This window comes from Anguilla anguilla, chromosome 14 (assembly GCF_013347855.1).
Source record: "Anguilla anguilla isolate fAngAng1 chromosome 14, fAngAng1.pri, whole genome shotgun sequence".
Taxonomy (NCBI): Eukaryota; Metazoa; Chordata; class Actinopteri; order Anguilliformes; family Anguillidae; genus Anguilla; species Anguilla anguilla.
Genome location: NC_049214.1, coordinates 9074656 through 9091571, shown reverse-complemented (window position 1 = coordinate 9091571; position 16916 = coordinate 9074656). Strand labels below are relative to the sequence as shown.

General features: G+C 38.7%; 1 protein-coding gene across 2 annotated transcripts in view; it reads left to right on the top strand.

Moving 5' to 3' along the window:
• The first annotated feature begins 9281 nt into the window (after window positions 1-9281).
• The window catches only part of LOC118212840 (E3 ubiquitin-protein ligase RNF165-like), a 29784-nt gene continuing 22149 nt past the window's right edge, over window positions 9282-16916 (top strand). The window contains exon 1 of one of the 2 annotated variants that reach the window (XM_035391235.1): window positions 9282-9471. In XM_035391235.1, coding sequence (XP_035247126.1) covers window positions 9411-9471 — 61 coding nt within the window. In that variant the 5' untranslated portion in view covers window positions 9282-9410. The remainder of the gene's footprint in view (window positions 9472-16916) is intronic. The other variant, XM_035391237.1, reaches the window with a different exon arrangement.

Genomic DNA, 16916 nt, shown 5'->3' with positions numbered 1-16916 from the left:
CGGCCTTTTCTGTCATCACACAATGGTGACAAAGGGACGCTTCAGCTACACCAGCATATGGCCCTTGTGCTTTGGGAAGAGATAATTGGCCGAGACCAGCGCCCGTGGACGTTTCTTGCCGAGCGGGGATTCCCTCGGACTGCGGTGTACGTCATCTGTGGGTCTGACAGCACTTTGTCCCCCGCGGAGTGACTGGGCCATTGTTCGCGCTGCCTGCTGGCCTGGCTGTCTAGACTGCTCCAGCAGCGGAGACAAAGGCTTTGTGGGGACACAAAGGGAATGGGGTCAGGGGGTAAGGACGGGCACCTGGCACTAGGGGGCCACGTGGAGCACAGAACATACTTTGGAACGTACTATGAAGAGTTATGGGGCGGGCAATGTCACTTACTGTTATTCCAACCTCTGGGCACTGTGCACCACTGCCAGTCTGACGCATTATATTGCATTTAATTTTGCACTGTGCTCATTTGTTTATGTCACAATAAGCTATGAGCCTTCAAGATCAGTGATAACTGAATGCACTGTGACAGTTTTTTCTTTTTATTTCAAGTTTTTAGCAGTTTTGCTCTGTCTTGGTTTAAAGCTATGTTGCACTGCACAGAAGATGCAGCTGTCTGCCAAGGTGTATTTTACAGATTTGGAGACCCAAATCAAGTATTTCATCTACATCCATTTTTTTTTCTTTCCATTCATTTGCTTTTGCATTTTTAAAAACACGTTTGGGCACATTCCTTGATGTTATTAATAAATGTTATCTGTAGGAATTATAGATTATGTATTGATCATTTTCGTCATGTAAATGCTTTTTCTTTTCAACAGCGGTCCAACCTACTGTGGACAGACATTGATGAAAGTAAATCTTTGCATCTCAGACCTGCAGCTTTGAAGTTAAGATAAGAGGTGACTGATGTCATGGAACTCATTTCAATATGTATTTGCATACCTGTTTATAAACAGGTGTAAATTTCTGATTACTCACGGGGTGTCAAGATGTTGAAGATCAAATAAATTGCAACAGATTTTGAATCGATAGAAAATGAACGTGGTCAACTCAAACTTATGGTGCTGAATCCCACACTATAAATGGTAGAGAAAAAGAGACAGCACTCGCTGGAATACTCATACTCTATTGTTTATTCCATGAATGTAAGACGGCACTATATGTACAAACATTTAATCACAAGCCGCCTTCAGTGTGCTCAACATACAAAAAAAAATGTCCAGTGCTTAAATGGATTAATCAATTTGCGATCAAGTCAAGTGCTGGATGTGTGTTCAGACCTTTTCTTTTATCTTTTTGCTCGTTAAGCATACTGAAGAAGGCTTGTGCTGAAGCGTTCGTGCATATCTTGCCCTCGTACATTCACAGAATAAAGCAATAGTGTAGAAGTATTCCAGCGAGTGCTGTCTATTTTTCTCTAACAAACTTTGAAGCCATAAAAGTTTGTCATGAGATGGTGTCCTACAGTGAAAGAAAATGGTTGGCTAAAAGCACATTTATATTGATGCATTTGAAGGTGAATATTGAAATATAAATGAGCAAATTTGGGATCACAACATGTTTGAGTGATATGCTTCTTGTTTGTGTGAATCCAATCAGTTAAGCAAACAAGATTTTGTCCTGAAGGCTTAGATCTGCTTAGTGTTCCAATGTAGTTTGCACAGGAGGCTAAACAATGCCTATGGATATTCATACAGAGAGAGACTCAAAGTAATTTAAGAAATTATTTCAATTAATGACCAAAAATAGTTAAAACCTTCAAAAAGAATTTTGCCTACTAAGCCTTCTGTGTGATCAGATCACCACTAGAGGGCGACTTATCGTAAGAAATGGAGTCATTTTGAATCACAATGGGGGTCATGCAGGGTTTGCTATCACATGAATAGCCTTATGTCAGGCAACAGTGCATCTGCCTGGCCTTTACATTCCAATTGATTGTGAATGGACACAAATGCTATTCAAACCCAAAACAAACCCACCCCTCGAAATGGATATGATTCAATTCTGCCAGTGCTTCATTTCTTTTTGTGCTTTGTGATTATCTGAGATGACTATTTCATACGTCCACCCAGAATTGTATTAATAGCTGTAACAAAATGATTAAAAAAAACACTGGTTTTTACTGTTTATGTACAATTTATCTTTTTAAAAAATCTACTTACTGAAAAATCAATTTATTTGACCACTATTGTTTTGCCATAACAATTTCAATGAATGTCCTTGTTCTTTGTTCAGTCTGCTCATATAATTGCTCAGATCTTCTCTTTGTTGGTCGTAATTGATGAAATTCTCGGTCAGTTTGTCATGCTTTCACACACTGTGGAAACAGTTGGGGTTGGGAGGTGGAAAGCTGATCCAAGGGTTCAGATAAAATTTTAAAAAAGCAGTCTAAATACACTTTTAGCAGCAAGAGGTGCCACACAATATACATTAGAACATTAGAACATTTGAAATTATCTGGTCTGTTTACATTTTTGTTTAAAATTTTGATTTTTTTAAACAACCTGAGCTAGAAAACGTACCGTGTATTGGTTTTTGAACTAGACGATGATAGGTTCATTTGCAACTATTTAAATTTATGCTGTTTTTAGAACATAAATGTGACTTGGCTGTAGATCAACTGTGTTCCTCTTTGAGCTTAGACTTCATTTACATTTTTCATCATTGTATTCTGTAATGTCTCATGCTCATCACAGTGTGTTTTTAATCTTCATATTATGTAAGGACATTTTTGAGTCATACTGTTGCTCCAAACCCCAAGAAATGTTTATGGCTCTTAAATTTAAGCTTTCTAATTTAAATGTTTCTGAGAACATCCCAGCAGCACTCTCACAATAAGCAGGATGAATGGCTACAAATTATATATATAAACATATGCAATTATGCCCAATATGAATAACCTGTAAGCATCTCATTGAACAAAGGAATGATGCAAGTCTCAAAATAGTGTGATGTGATGCTGTAGCAGTGTTCTAAGATTAGAAGTGCTTTCCTAACAATGAGATCCACTGTTTTGCCTCTCTTAACACATGACACATGCCTGCAGCAACTGATTTGGAGAATGAAAATCAGAAGCGTGGAGAAATGCACTGCCATGTGAACAGGTACTGGGCGTAACCGGGATACTCATTCATTTTTTTTTTAAATGAACTCATTCAAATGTTTTTGTTTTTTTTCTGTACACCTTGGTTATTATAGGATGAAATGACATTGATTAGTATCCGTTGTTCATTATATGTAAAGCAAGGGCATTGGCAGACCACGTTTACTGTCGCATGTGGCCCAGTGATATTTTGCTGTACCACAGTAAAACGATCTCTGAAAGTATAGCAGTCACATACTTCCTAAGTGGGGGGTCAGGGGAGGGCGCCTCAGATGAACAGATAACGTGAGTCAAGGCCCCCAGGCTGGGAATGCTGCAGTGTGCATTCAGCAAGCGCAGCGAAGGGAGCATCTTTCCTTTCTCACTCGGCTGCACTAACCTACTTGCACGGGCAACAAAAAGTTATGATAATTACTAAGTACATTCTACAGTGCTTCCTGGCTCCTTTAAGACACAAACACAGCCTTGTGAGTTGTAGAACGTCTGTCATTGTGAGTCAGAAATCATTTTCAAGGGAGATGTGTGCAACTTACAAGCTGTTTCTAATGCGGGGCTGCCTAACCCTGTTCCTGATGATCTATCGTCCTGTAGGCTTTCATTTCAACCCTAATTTGGCACACCCGATTCTGTGAATTAGCAGCTCAATGGGATCTCTAGCTGTTGAATGAAGTGTGCTTTGTTTGCGTTGTAGTGAAAGCCTACAGGGCGGTAGATCAGCTCAACAGTGTCTTTCCTCTCCAGCCTCAGGTTTGGACCGGAAATCAGATTTTTCATGCCGCTGATTTCTCTGCGAGCCTGCCATCTGTATGGTGGTTTCCAGGGTTCGTACAGCTTGGCTGATGCAGATGCGCTCACCGCTGGGCCAGATGGCTCAATGATGAGGCAGAGTCACAACCTGAGCTCGGAGGCGGACTGCTTCCCTCTTCTTTATTTGAGGAAACCATGCGTAGGAAGCTGACGTGTTTAATGTCCATGTTCTGCGTCAATTTGATGCGCTTAGCTAATTTTATATTGTACCGACGTTAAGGTAAGACTTGGGGATTAAGTAGGAGCATAATGAACACATCCTGCTTATTTGAAATATTGTCTTACAGAATTTTGCAGTAATTAACTATTTCCTATGCAACAAGTGCAAGGATTGACTACTAGCATTTTGGTTGCCCTGGTGAAAAATGAACCGGGGTGGGTGGTTGTTGGGGATCAGGGACCGGCAACCAATGCAACAGCGATAGCACTGAAAAATCTATTTGCGCCCTGCAAAAATTGCACAATTAAAATGTCTTTTATTAAAATGGGGAGAAAAAGTCTGTTTGGAGACTAGTGGATTTTTGATGGATGATCTGCTATGTCACACACTCATACTTTAGGATCTGAGATGCCAACATTCCCTTCAAGTAAAGCTGCTCTGATAAAACTACTTTAAAAAAAAATAGATTTAAAATACTCATAGTGGAGATCTAAAATTACTTATGCCCCCAAACCAATCAAAGAGTATGACATGACCATCAAAGCCCATTACATACTTTCTGTGTTTTATGACTCGCTCTGAATAAGAATGGCAGCACCAGCGTCACAGCAGTACATAGAGGCTTCAGCCATTTCAGGAGCCTCCACAGTTCCCAGGGGCAAGTGAGATATACTCCAGTCATGGCAGGCTTTCACGCAGGGAGGCCTGTTCAGCTGTATGCTTTTGACCTCTCTGAGCTTTTATCCTTGTATCTCTGTTGGTCTCTGTGGTTCTATGGTATTTCTCCCAGGATCACTTCAGTGTCACACAATGGCTTGCTGTTTCTCTTGCTTTTCTCCGGGACTGGTACTTCCTCGACTATAAGTACGTTCAGGTGGCAAAGTGCAATTGACCAGAAAATGCAAGAAACTGAGCCTTTATAGATGTGAAATAATACAACTATTCATTCTGTTTATTTATCCTGCCTTGAAATAATGTTATAGCCTATTAATACATAAATATATGTTGTCACTCTCTGACACTTGGAGACATTTGGGTGGGAAAGCAGAGCTGTGACTGGGCAGCATTAAATGGAATCATGCTGCAGTGTAAACAGCTTCCAGCCGTTTGAAAGCATGCAATTATACTGGGTGCAGGAAGCAGAGTGGTGGGAACTGCAGAGCCTGCAATTCCAGATTCATTTATTTCGGGGCACCCCATTAAAAGTCCCACGTCAACCTATACAGCTCACCCATCCGGCTCCATTGTTTTGTTTTCTTTTTAATGTTTTGCTGTCGGGCTCAAATTTAACGTGTTAAAAGACTAAATCGGCTGGGCGTGACAAATCAGGAAGGTGTAGACAGGTGGACGCGGCTGAGACACTGGTGTGAGCGTGAGCTGCAGCACTGTGAAGCAGGCCTCTGTCACGCTGTGGAAGGGTGGAGATTTCTAAACTGAGCTGAGGAGGTCTAAATAAAACACAACTGATACAATCCTTAGCATCTTTTCTGTGTGCTTCAGATCAGAATGTATTTAGACATAGAGAAGACCATTTTTTGTATAAATATAAGCGAAAAAATTTGTTCAAACACATTATCTTCCCAAGAATGTGAGTCAACCTCCATCTTTGACAGTTAGTCAGAAAAAAAGAATATAAACAAAGAAGCATAAAGACCTGAATTTAGACATTATGTCAAATCGCAGCCAAAGCATGTTGAGAAAAATATTCCATATGTATGAATTATAAGTGGACACACTTAATGTGTGCTGAGTGAAGCGTTTTTGCAGAGAAATTTGGCTATTTAAGTACAATAATCTTGACACTGATATTTATGCTCTTAATTTCCCTGAACATATAAAGCATTAGTTCCTGTGGTACACTGAAAGTGGCTATTTGGAATGAATGTGGCACCCTTAAAACATCATCATGGACCACATTTAGTCAAATTAGCCGAAAAATTAGAATAGTTGCCTGGTGAAATGAAGTTTACAAACAAATGAACAGATTCTTTTCCTAGGCTGGTTTCTCATCCTGAACAGGTAATCACCAGTTCCAAACCCGCAGACTCAGTCTCCGAGTAGATTGATATGTTACCAATCAGCCCGCACCAGAAAGGTTTATATGCATCCATTTTCAAGAATGAGCCCCTTGAGCACTGGTGCTGGATAACAGGAAGGCCTCATTAGGAAGGAGCAGATTTGAATGTGCTCCATATGCTGGGACCAGCCCTCAAATACAAAGCAAGCTTTAAAACAAAGAAACCTGCCCAACTAATATCACGTTTGTACACAACCGAGCAGAGGGCACAACGGCCATTTCAGGTCTCATTAACTGGGCCTCATTTCCAGCACCCTGCACTTTGGGGTGATGATGTGTGGCGCACTAGAGGTGTGAGGCCTTTTGTCCGGGTTTGTTTAAGCTCTGCACTGCGGGCGAATCGGAATGGAGTCCGTGGCCGTGTGCTGCGAGGGGGGGGGGGGTGCCCTGACACGGCGGACAGAGAGCGCGGAGATAAGCAGACTGCTCTTCCCTCCCCCCACTCTTTTGTGTTTGAGCGATGGCTCGACACACTGCTTTCCTGTCTGAGTGATGGAAATGAGCAGGGAGAGTGGCATATGGAGCTGAGCTCCAGCCTGATGCCTCAGCAGCCAAAACCAGCCCATCTGTTAGCATATCAGGCACTGCTGAGTTTATTATTGCGGAGGTTTAACATTGCGAAATACTCGCCTAGACATGCCCTGGTTCTGGATGGCTGCTGTTCCCGGAGGCGCATTTATGAGCGATTAATGACTCCATTTTATTAACCACGGCCGTAACTGAAGCAAGCTAACACCGTTTCCGTTTTGATGATCTTGATGATTGCAAGGGCTCTGGAGAAGGCAAAGGCCTGCACCCACTTTTTTTTTTTCATTTTCACACCTCTGAATTTGACAGGAAGTAGATTTTGAATGTTACTTCCCTTTGGCGTTCACACCACCATTTGGTTACTTTTCTTAAAAATATAAAACCAAGAAAAACCAAGAGTGAGGCTTCGTAATTCCTAGAACGGTCTGACATACATATCAGTGACTCAGTGACCAATGAAACATTGTTTTTTTTCTATGGTGAACAACTTATTTTGACCGTTTCACATGTCAGTCATTGACAGCATTTGGTAGCCCCACCCACTATGGGGTCCATGAAGCTTCATTGTCTCATGACTCCTTCAGAGATGTTGTCATTTGATTTTATGAGTCCAGAAATCTATAGCACACACACACACACACACACACACACACACACACACATATATATATATATATATATATATATATATATATTGCTGCCATATGAATGAAGTGTTACTTATGCCCTTCATTGCTAAATATGAAACCAGTGAAGCAGGAAAGGCAGGGCATTCTACTAAATTGGTACGTCTGAGTCCTTGCACCTATATCGACCAAGCCTTGTCAATTTACCTTATATACCATAGGCTCAAGGCTGAGATAGTTATTAATTGAACTAATAATTAATTTTTTATCAATATCCATAAGTCAAAAATGATATAAAAGAGTTGTCTTTATTAACAAAATACATTTAAGAATCATATAATCTTTTTTAGTTATTTGTAATAACATTTATTTGAAATTACACATTCCAATAGGTTACTAAATATGGATTCTCATGCGCTGTGGTATTGCGATACTTATTAAATAAATAAAGAAATAAATAAATAAAATAGTTCAAGCACTTTGATAACCAGCACAACTCCACTAACACTACTAATGTCAGTTTATATCACAACCATTATGCATCAGCTCAGGTAAGGTTGTGGGATTTATTCAGGCAATTATACTAGGGGATGATTAGATGCACAGATTAAGGGCAGATTAAGAATGTGGCCAGAATGACAGAGAGCCCCCTAATCTTTCTAGCAAATGTCATAGAATTTTTAATGACCATATTGATGTTGAGTTGGTCAGTACAACAAATTCACATCTCTTCTGAAAAGACTGCAGTGTCCTCATAACAACACAAAGACACTTTCCAACAAGAAAACCGGAACACCAACAATTCCATAATGTGGTCTCAATTCACGTATTAACAAAGCACCATCAGGCATTTTTTTAAAAAAATTTAAAAATGTAAAACTGTTCTAAACCACACCTGGTAAGTAGCCTACATCGTGAAACCGGATTCAGTGTGCTTCTGTAGACTGGCACTGTTAAACTGGGCCAACATGACACATCAATTCTGATGCTTTTTAAAGTATGAAAGCCCTTTAAATTACTGTTGCTTGTCTAGTGACCATAGTAGGTTATTTCAAAATGTCTTTGACATAGTATGTAAAACAAAGAAGAGAAAATTGAGAGAAACTTTTGGGGAAATGTTTAGCAAACTAAATCAGATTTACAGAGCATACCAATTTTCTGTTTATGGATGATGGGTTAAGCTTTTTGTTTTTGCAGTTGTCTGACCTGACAGTGTTACACATTCATGAACATTAATATTTCAGCATCTGGCTGAGCTTTTGTTAGTCCATTATACAACTAAATGGATTAACACTTTTTCCAGAGTACTTTGCAAATATGCAGCTATCACAGAAATACACACAGTTGGAAAGTTTTCTGTCTACTCATCCTCAGATTAGATGTGGCCATTGCTTACCAGTGTTTGTTATGCTCATTATTATCAAAGATTTAGGTTAAAATTAATAAGCCAAATAACTGCAGCCAATGTACATCTGTCATTTTTTACAAGTAAGGTGACCCAAAATGACCTTTTCTCATCTAAAACTGCTCAAGTGTTATCTATAATCGCAAAATGATATTTGTTTATTTCTAAACATTAAGTAAAATTATTTTTATGTATTTAAAACCAGAGGACATATCAATTTCTGGATTGCACATCAAACCTGAAATCCCTACATAAAGAAATATCTGTTGTGCCTAAAGTGTAATTATTCATTCAGCTATTTTCAATTATCTTATGTGTAACCGGTGCATCATATTTTGTCACATTCGTGTTTAATTAAGCAGAGTAGAGATGTGATTTTTTATTATTTTTTATTTTAAGAAACAGTATGTTCTTCTTAATGAAATGCACGCTCTGGTGTGATTTATTATAGGCGCAATTTGACAAAAGAAAGCCCCTTGTAGTGCACGTAAGTCCATCCACCTGATACGCTGTGTGATTGGATGCCTCACTGCCACAGGAAGCCAGTATGTTTGCATGGGTGCTCTGTGATTGGCTCATTCTCTCTTTGTCTACGAGGCAGCTGCAGAATCTGCTTCACATTTGAATGTATAGGGGATTGGAAGGGACCATTTCCATGGGCCATCTGTCTCACAGGCTGCAGCACTAACAAAAGGATCCCAGGATGGTTTTAGTGCATGTTGGATATCTGGTTCTTCCTGTTTTTGGCTCAGTAAGAAATAGAGGTATTGTTTATTTTTTTATTTATTCCTCACGATTACCTAGATATGCTGTCTTATTTATTAACCACAGAAGTAACTAGCCTGTTAGCTACGTTAGCTAACAAACTAAGCAATAATACGTTTGCACTGGGTACTAGCTAACTGGAGTGTATCAAAATATCAGAGACAAGCTGTCTATCATCTTCAGCTAGCTACTAGCTAATTGTTATCCTATGCGACAAGTTATTTGCATAGTGGATAGGCTGATTTGTATCTAGCTAATATTTTGGTGGTTGTTTAGCTAGATACTCGCATTAAGGTTTACGTCGCTACAGTTTTTGAAGCCTGGCAGCTAACGTTAACTAACTAATTAGCTAAGATAGCGAGCAGCTAAGTCGTTGAGCGTGTCACTCCTTACGATGTTAGAGTAGCTAGAAAGCTAGCCAGTACCTGAATTCTTCTCTAAGCAAAATAGTGGGCCTTGCTAGTATGTACTTGTTATATTTGTCGTTATAATATTCATCTGGATAGTTTTGAACAAATTCACAACTACAAAATACATTGGATCGCAAGCTAAGTTTATGCATGCCCAGAATCGTAACGTAATTACACGATATAACTTAGCCTATCTAACGTTAGCTGGCTAACATTTCGAAGCAAAAATCGTTACAGCTAACAAAAAAAGAGATGGTATAGTGAACCTTCAGTTATTGAGTAGTAAATTAGTAAATTCGATTTTTTTCTGATGTCGCCAGAGAACTCCTCGGTGTGCCTAAGATAGCTGGCTGGCAACTATGCAAAAAACACAATCGTATAATTGAAAAACAAATCCCAAAATTTACATGGGAACGACTTGGTTGTCATTGTTCAGGTCATCAGTGTAGCTGACATAAGTAAACAGAATTTGCAGAACACCAATAATTTTAATGCAGTATCTGCTGATTATGTAATAATAATATGACGTGCCTTTTTAAAAAGCATACAGTAGCACCAATGATTTCATTGTGCTTTTATTTCTGTTCTTTTTTCCTGTTTCATAGTATCGAGGCTGGCTCTACATTCTGCATTTATCAGATCTTTGTCCTCCCCTCCATTGTGTAGCTAATGATCATCTGCTGCTGTGTGGTGTGGCCTCTGCCTGTACTCTGCATTTAGCTGTATTGTGAATCCCTTCTTCCCCATTTCCTCTTTCCATCAGAAGACGACATTGGCATTAAAAAGAGAACTCACTCATACAGTTCCTCCTGTGTAACAGACTAAAAATAACACCAATAGAAACCTTTTTGTCTTTTTCTGTCAAGTTGCTGTATAGTTAACCCATTTGTAGCACTAGAAATTAAAACAAATGTCATTGTGTACCTCCCATCCAGTCTTAATAGAGTACATTATGCTGTAAATTCCTGTAAAGTGGATACATTTTGCCTCGATTCGATTATAGCCGTGCTTGATCGAACACACCTGATTTTCGTCTCCATTTCCCCTTTGAAGGTGCATTGTGCCAATATGACTTCACGATTTGGCCAAAAGTGGCGGTAATCGTAGCACTTAATTATACTGCATTAATTTGCATTAGCCTAAATTCGATGCAGCCGCGGTATTATCGATATTTGACTTTGGAACAAAGTGAGCTGTTTTTAAATCATTTTCGTCATTTGCCACCAAAACGATCTATTCACATTTCACAATGGTACACTGCACCTGTCTTAACGGTTAAACGGCCAGTCATAATCCTGTCCATGGTGTACAACCCTTTGTTCCCTTGAAATTGAATGAAGCTGCGTAGCTCGCTAGCTAAGATAATTGGCATGATAACACCTAAACAATTTGTCAATAATAATTATTTCCCTTGTGATTCATTGCTATGCAAATTTCCACCTATTTCCAAAGTACAAAATGCTATCCATTTCACAGGGATATGTTTATTTCCTGCACTGCTATAGAAATCCTCTCTTTTAGAATCAAAAATGTCTTTATTCTTTGGTTGTGGTTCTCTACCTTTTGTTCTTGTATTAGAAATTAATGCATGGTCATGTTTTTATTCTTTTGTTTTACATTGAATAGCAAATTCCAATGTAATCTTTCTGTAGAAAAGATGTACCCTGCTGTACTGTAATGTGCTGTAGCATACACATCTGCTCATTGGATGCCGCTTTTGTTCTGTTAACCCTATACGGAGCATGGTGGGCCTTGCCTTTGATCTTTTTTTGCATGGAATTATTATTACACAGTTCCACATACTAATATTTTCAATAAAGAATATAGTATTTTTTCCTAACCTTCAGTGTGCTTCTTGCTGATTTCCATTTATTGTCTTACCCCCCTGCTGTGACAAAGATAGACTATTTCCTCACATTTTCCATCATAAGGCCTGAATGAGCTAATATCTGCAGTCATTTCTGTGATAATTGTATGGAGGCACTTGAAGGTGCAGCACTTATCCCCGAGTTAAAATCCCAGGCTTAAAAAATATCTGCGTTTGAAGAAGCAAAGCTATTTGATTGGAAAAATCAGAACAAAGAGAAATGTGTTTAGTGAAGGCATCTGTTCATTGCCTCCCAGTCAATCCAAATTGCCATCTTGTCATTCCTTTCAGTAAACATTGGTGCTAGCTAGCCAAGCAGCCACTTCTGCTTCAACCATTGTGAATCTTTTGAGCCATCTCATCGTTTTTTTAATACATCCAGTTGTCCGAATTTTGGTTTATTTTGTATGGATGTTTTAAAGGGTATGTGCTTTGTGCCGAAACGCTACTTAAGTGCAATGTGTGATCATTGTATAAAGCAGAACATCCTTGCATGATCATTCCTGATGCTCATAAATTGGCTTCATTTTAAATTGTTTGGTTTTTGTAAAAAAAAAAAAAAAAGACTGCACCTTTAAGTCTCTCTAATTGACACAATCTGAACACTGATGAAAATGCAATGTAGAAGTTTGCCTATATCTGTACGTTTTAAATGTAGGATACCAGAATCATGGAATTTCACCAGTTTTTAGGATAGGTAGGGTTTTCTGAATGTTTATAGCAAAAATAAATAGGGATAAGGGTACCTGAACTGTTGACAAAATAACATTTTATCTAAAATCTTGAAATCTCACGATGGAGATACTGAACACGTCTAACAGGATACAGTCATTATTTTAAGCCATGCCAACATAGGCCCTGTTTACATTAGTTGTTTGGGTTAGTTTTTTTTCTTCTACTTGTTAATGATTAAAAAAGAAGTCTGGATGCCTGTAGGCCTATATTAAGCATCAACCTCAGTGTTTATTGTGTGTTTTTCGGCTTGGTAGCGTAAGGATTTCTGTTTGGTGGACTTTGTGCAATAGGAGTTCTTTGAGGGGAAGAGCAAAAAGGCTGGGCAGTTAAAATATTTAGGTCTGTTGATTTATTTGAAAATGATTTGAAGTTTACTCTTTGGCAACCCCTGAGGACAGTCTGTTGTTAGCTGTTTCCAGCTGAAAAGGCTTTTAATATTTTATTGTGAGAAATCTCACGTTTCCTTGCTGTCGTTTGGTCACTCATCTGTGAGTGTGTCTTTTTGTAGCTCAAAGTGATTACAGACAGCTGCACAGTTGTTCACATTAACAGTATTCATCATGGAACTGAATATTTAAAATTTCTTTGATTTGTGTGGCTATATTTAAGTTATTTTACAAAAAATATTTTCTTTGAGCTTATGAGCTTTCTGCAGACTATTGGCTCAGACTGACCTGAGAAGAACTGAAGATCAGAAACCTTAATTTTTTAAAACTATCAATGATCTATGTGCAATCTAGCAATTGTACTTGAAATTGTTGTAGGGATTCTTTTCAATCTTTTTAGACTAAATGTTCATTTGTTTGGTTCTCAGCTTTGCCCATTAATTTAACGCAACAGCCCTAAATAGATCCCAAAACGTTTTACAAGTAGCTTAGCTTGTCTGTTGTCTATAACAAATCTGAATCCTACAAACATTTTGTTTACCAGAAGGTGAACGAACAAGCTAGAAACCTAGTACAAAGTGGTACCACAAAAGAACCTTCAACTTAACTGTCAAGCTACATTGTATTGATTAATTAGGGCTGCATAGGTGTAACTGAGTATAATAACGAGTAGCCAATATACCTGCATTGGGATTAAAGGGACTTTGTGTTTCACACTTGTGTTCATTTGATATGTTTTGACAGCTGTGAAAATACATGTGACATGCATTTCAACATTTGAAGTTTGTTCTTATAAAGGGTAGGCCAATACTGCAGTTTTATGATTGGCTGAAGCATTGTGGTCACTGGACACATGCTTTATTCTTGTTGTAATTCTCTTGCATCATTTCTTTTATATTTTGGGGGAAAAAGGGTCAAACAAGTACAAATCTGTTATATCTGAAGAGAATCTTACTTAAAATGTGTTAATGAGTGGATTAACAAAAAATGCAAGATCGCAGGTAGTACAGTACTATTTAATTTCTTGCAAGGGTCTTACAATCAAGCTCGGGTTCTTTTTAATATTAATTAGGTAAAAAGTGAATTTGGCTAATGGGTACACCAGAGGCCAATTTGATTTGTTTTCTATATTGATGTGAGCACAGACAATTTAGGCAACATTCTTCAGTCTGCAAATAAATCAGACGAAACTGAAACTGGACCCCATTGTTGACCTCCATGTTGTCATTTCACAAAGATGTTTGTTGATTCATTTAACCTTTTCAAGGTTAGTCTTTCGATATTAAGCTTCAGTATTCAGAGTCTATTCTAGCTGCCCCCTCCCCCTCCCTGATCTGCACCTGTTAGAGACAATTAGTTTCTTAAATGGGTTTCTTCAGTTTTTACAGAATCTCAAGGTGGAATTTCTCACTTTTGTGAAGTGTTCATTCAAAACACTGGCAACATGACATTAGCTTTATGTTGAATTCCTTGTTGCAGAAAATGCCTCATAACCATATAAGAAAAAGTATTACAATTATTTGGATGCAATTATAATGAATTTCGTTGTCATTAAACATTTATGCTCAGCATGAAATGTTCAAATTAATAGTTGATAACTAGTTGCCGTGAACTGAAAAGTGGTTTTACGGGGAGTCATTTCTTGAGCAGGAAGATATCTATATGTCCTGTACCATTTATAATTTTTCCTAAACCTAACTATCTATTATAAGGTATTTTGTCAAGTACAAGCTTTGGCTGAAAGGCTTAAATTAGCTTCAGTCTTTTGCTTCAGCGATGAGAAACAGTGTCAGTCCTGTCATACAATCGCAAATAAGCATTGTCTGCTCCCAGTTATTTTGCTTTTTCCCTGGGAGTTACAGACAACAGCAACATATGGAGCATGTACATTTTTAATTCAGGGTAGGCTAAATAAAGACTTTTCAGTATCATTGCATTTGTTAATTATTTTATATGCAATAATTTGTAAGACCCATTTAATCATCACAATTATTTGAAACATTAAATAAAAAATATCATTTAGGTTCTTTGCAGATCATGTTACACTGTTCAGCTGTCATTGTTGCCTCCATTTTGCATTTAAGATTTCCCCCAACTGGTAACTGTGTGCAGGAAAATGAGCCTGACTGACTGGGCTTTTCTTAGACGCTTCTTTCACAGCTCTGAGATTGGGGCAGTCAGGGGAGTCTATGGTGAGTCATTGTAGAGCTGTATCAATACGTTCAATTTTTTATTGCTATTATAATTTAATTTGATCTATTTTCTTTTTTTTTTTTTTTTTGCAAATGCATCGAACATTCAACATGAGATCTATAGAATAGAACAGTAACACTGCTTATCATTCTAAATGCACATCACATTTAGACTAAAACAACGTACACGATATGACCAAAAGTGTCTAGACACCCCTTGGTCTGGGATTGTTTTTCATGGTTAGGTCTAGGCTCCTTAGTTCCTGTGAAGGCAAATCTTAATGCAATGACATTCTAGACAATTCTGGCTTCCAACTTTGTGACAACAGTTTGGAGAAAGACTTTTCCTGTCCAACAGGACAATGCCCTCGGGTACACAGCAAAGTCCATATAAAAATGGTTTTGTCAAGATCAGTGTGGAAGAACTTGACTGGCTTGCACAGAGCCCTGACTTCAGCCCTATCCAATGCCTTTTGGATCAATTGAAAAGCTAATTGCGAGCCAGGCCTAATTGACCAATCAGTGCCCAACCTCACTAATGCTCTTCTGACCCAATGGAAGCAAATCCCTGCAGCGATGCTCCAACATATAGTATAAAGCCTTCCAGAAGAATGGAAGTTGTTATAGCAGCAAAGGGTGGACCAACTCCATATTAATGCCCATCATTTTGAGATGTTGGATGCTTTTGGCCATGTAGCGTATTTATGGAGCCTCAGAACTGCAAAATTGTAACCAAAAATGTAGTTTGGCAGGACTGGAGGAAAAGCAATGTGATGACCGCAGATGTTTTTAAGGAGATCAAAAAAGGACGACACGTTTCTCTTAAAAACATTTTGAACACAACTGATCCACAGCAATCTTCTGAGAGTCAAAAAATTGGGTTTTGATGGCCATTGAAGACCTGCTTTGTTGAGTATCCATTGTCTAAAAAATGAGTATTACCATCCTTTTATTTACTTTTGCGCATTGGACATTGAAAATAGGTTAGTCTGTCAGAGCATCAATCTTTACCTTCCTAATGGAAGCGACACCTGTTTGGCTCAATATGATGGTAAAATGTGTTTTGAGTCTGAATGGATTCTCCACATGAGCAGCTATATTCTTCTCCTAAAATGAAAGTTAAATCACTCATTCCACCATTTTTGGCAGAATGGTATAGCAGTAAAGTCTATATGCTTCATTAACTAGCTACCCATTCAGAGGAGACTCTTCTTCTCCCTCCTGGCTGAAGCAGCTCTGAATGGTTTCATGTTCCCAAATTGATACAGTCCTTAAATAAAGCGTTGATAAATTATGACAGGTGCTTGTATGATGAATTATACCAACCATAAAACTTTGAATGTACAGCTTGCGCATAAGAACAAGGTCACGTCTCCTTCCACCCAGCCATTTTTTGACACTGAACAGCGTAATTACATGCCACATTGTTATGCAGAATCGATAGCCTCCCAGTTCAGTCCTACGTTCACCTCTCTCACAAAGCCAGAGCCTCGGTGCGGAGGGAGAGGGAAGGATAGCCGAGCACAGCTGTGCGGCACCTCTGTTCGCATTTGTAACTTCACTGACAGTGCCGGGCATCTGCTGCTTCATAGTTGTGGTCAGGGGAGGTGCAACGTGCTGGGGAAGGTATGTGACGCATTCCAGCAACTACTCCGCTAGCGTCAGGATCCCCCTCCCCCCTCACAGTCTGAATGTCAGGCTGCACAAAACAAAGCCAAATGAAGCCATCCTGAGCTAAATGAGTAAGCTCTGTAATACGTTGTTGGTGTTATCAGATTCTGAAACCGTTATCTCCTTGTTACAGCAAGAGTTGTCCTAATGAAGGCCTTTGAAAGAGAATGTTGTTTAGGAATG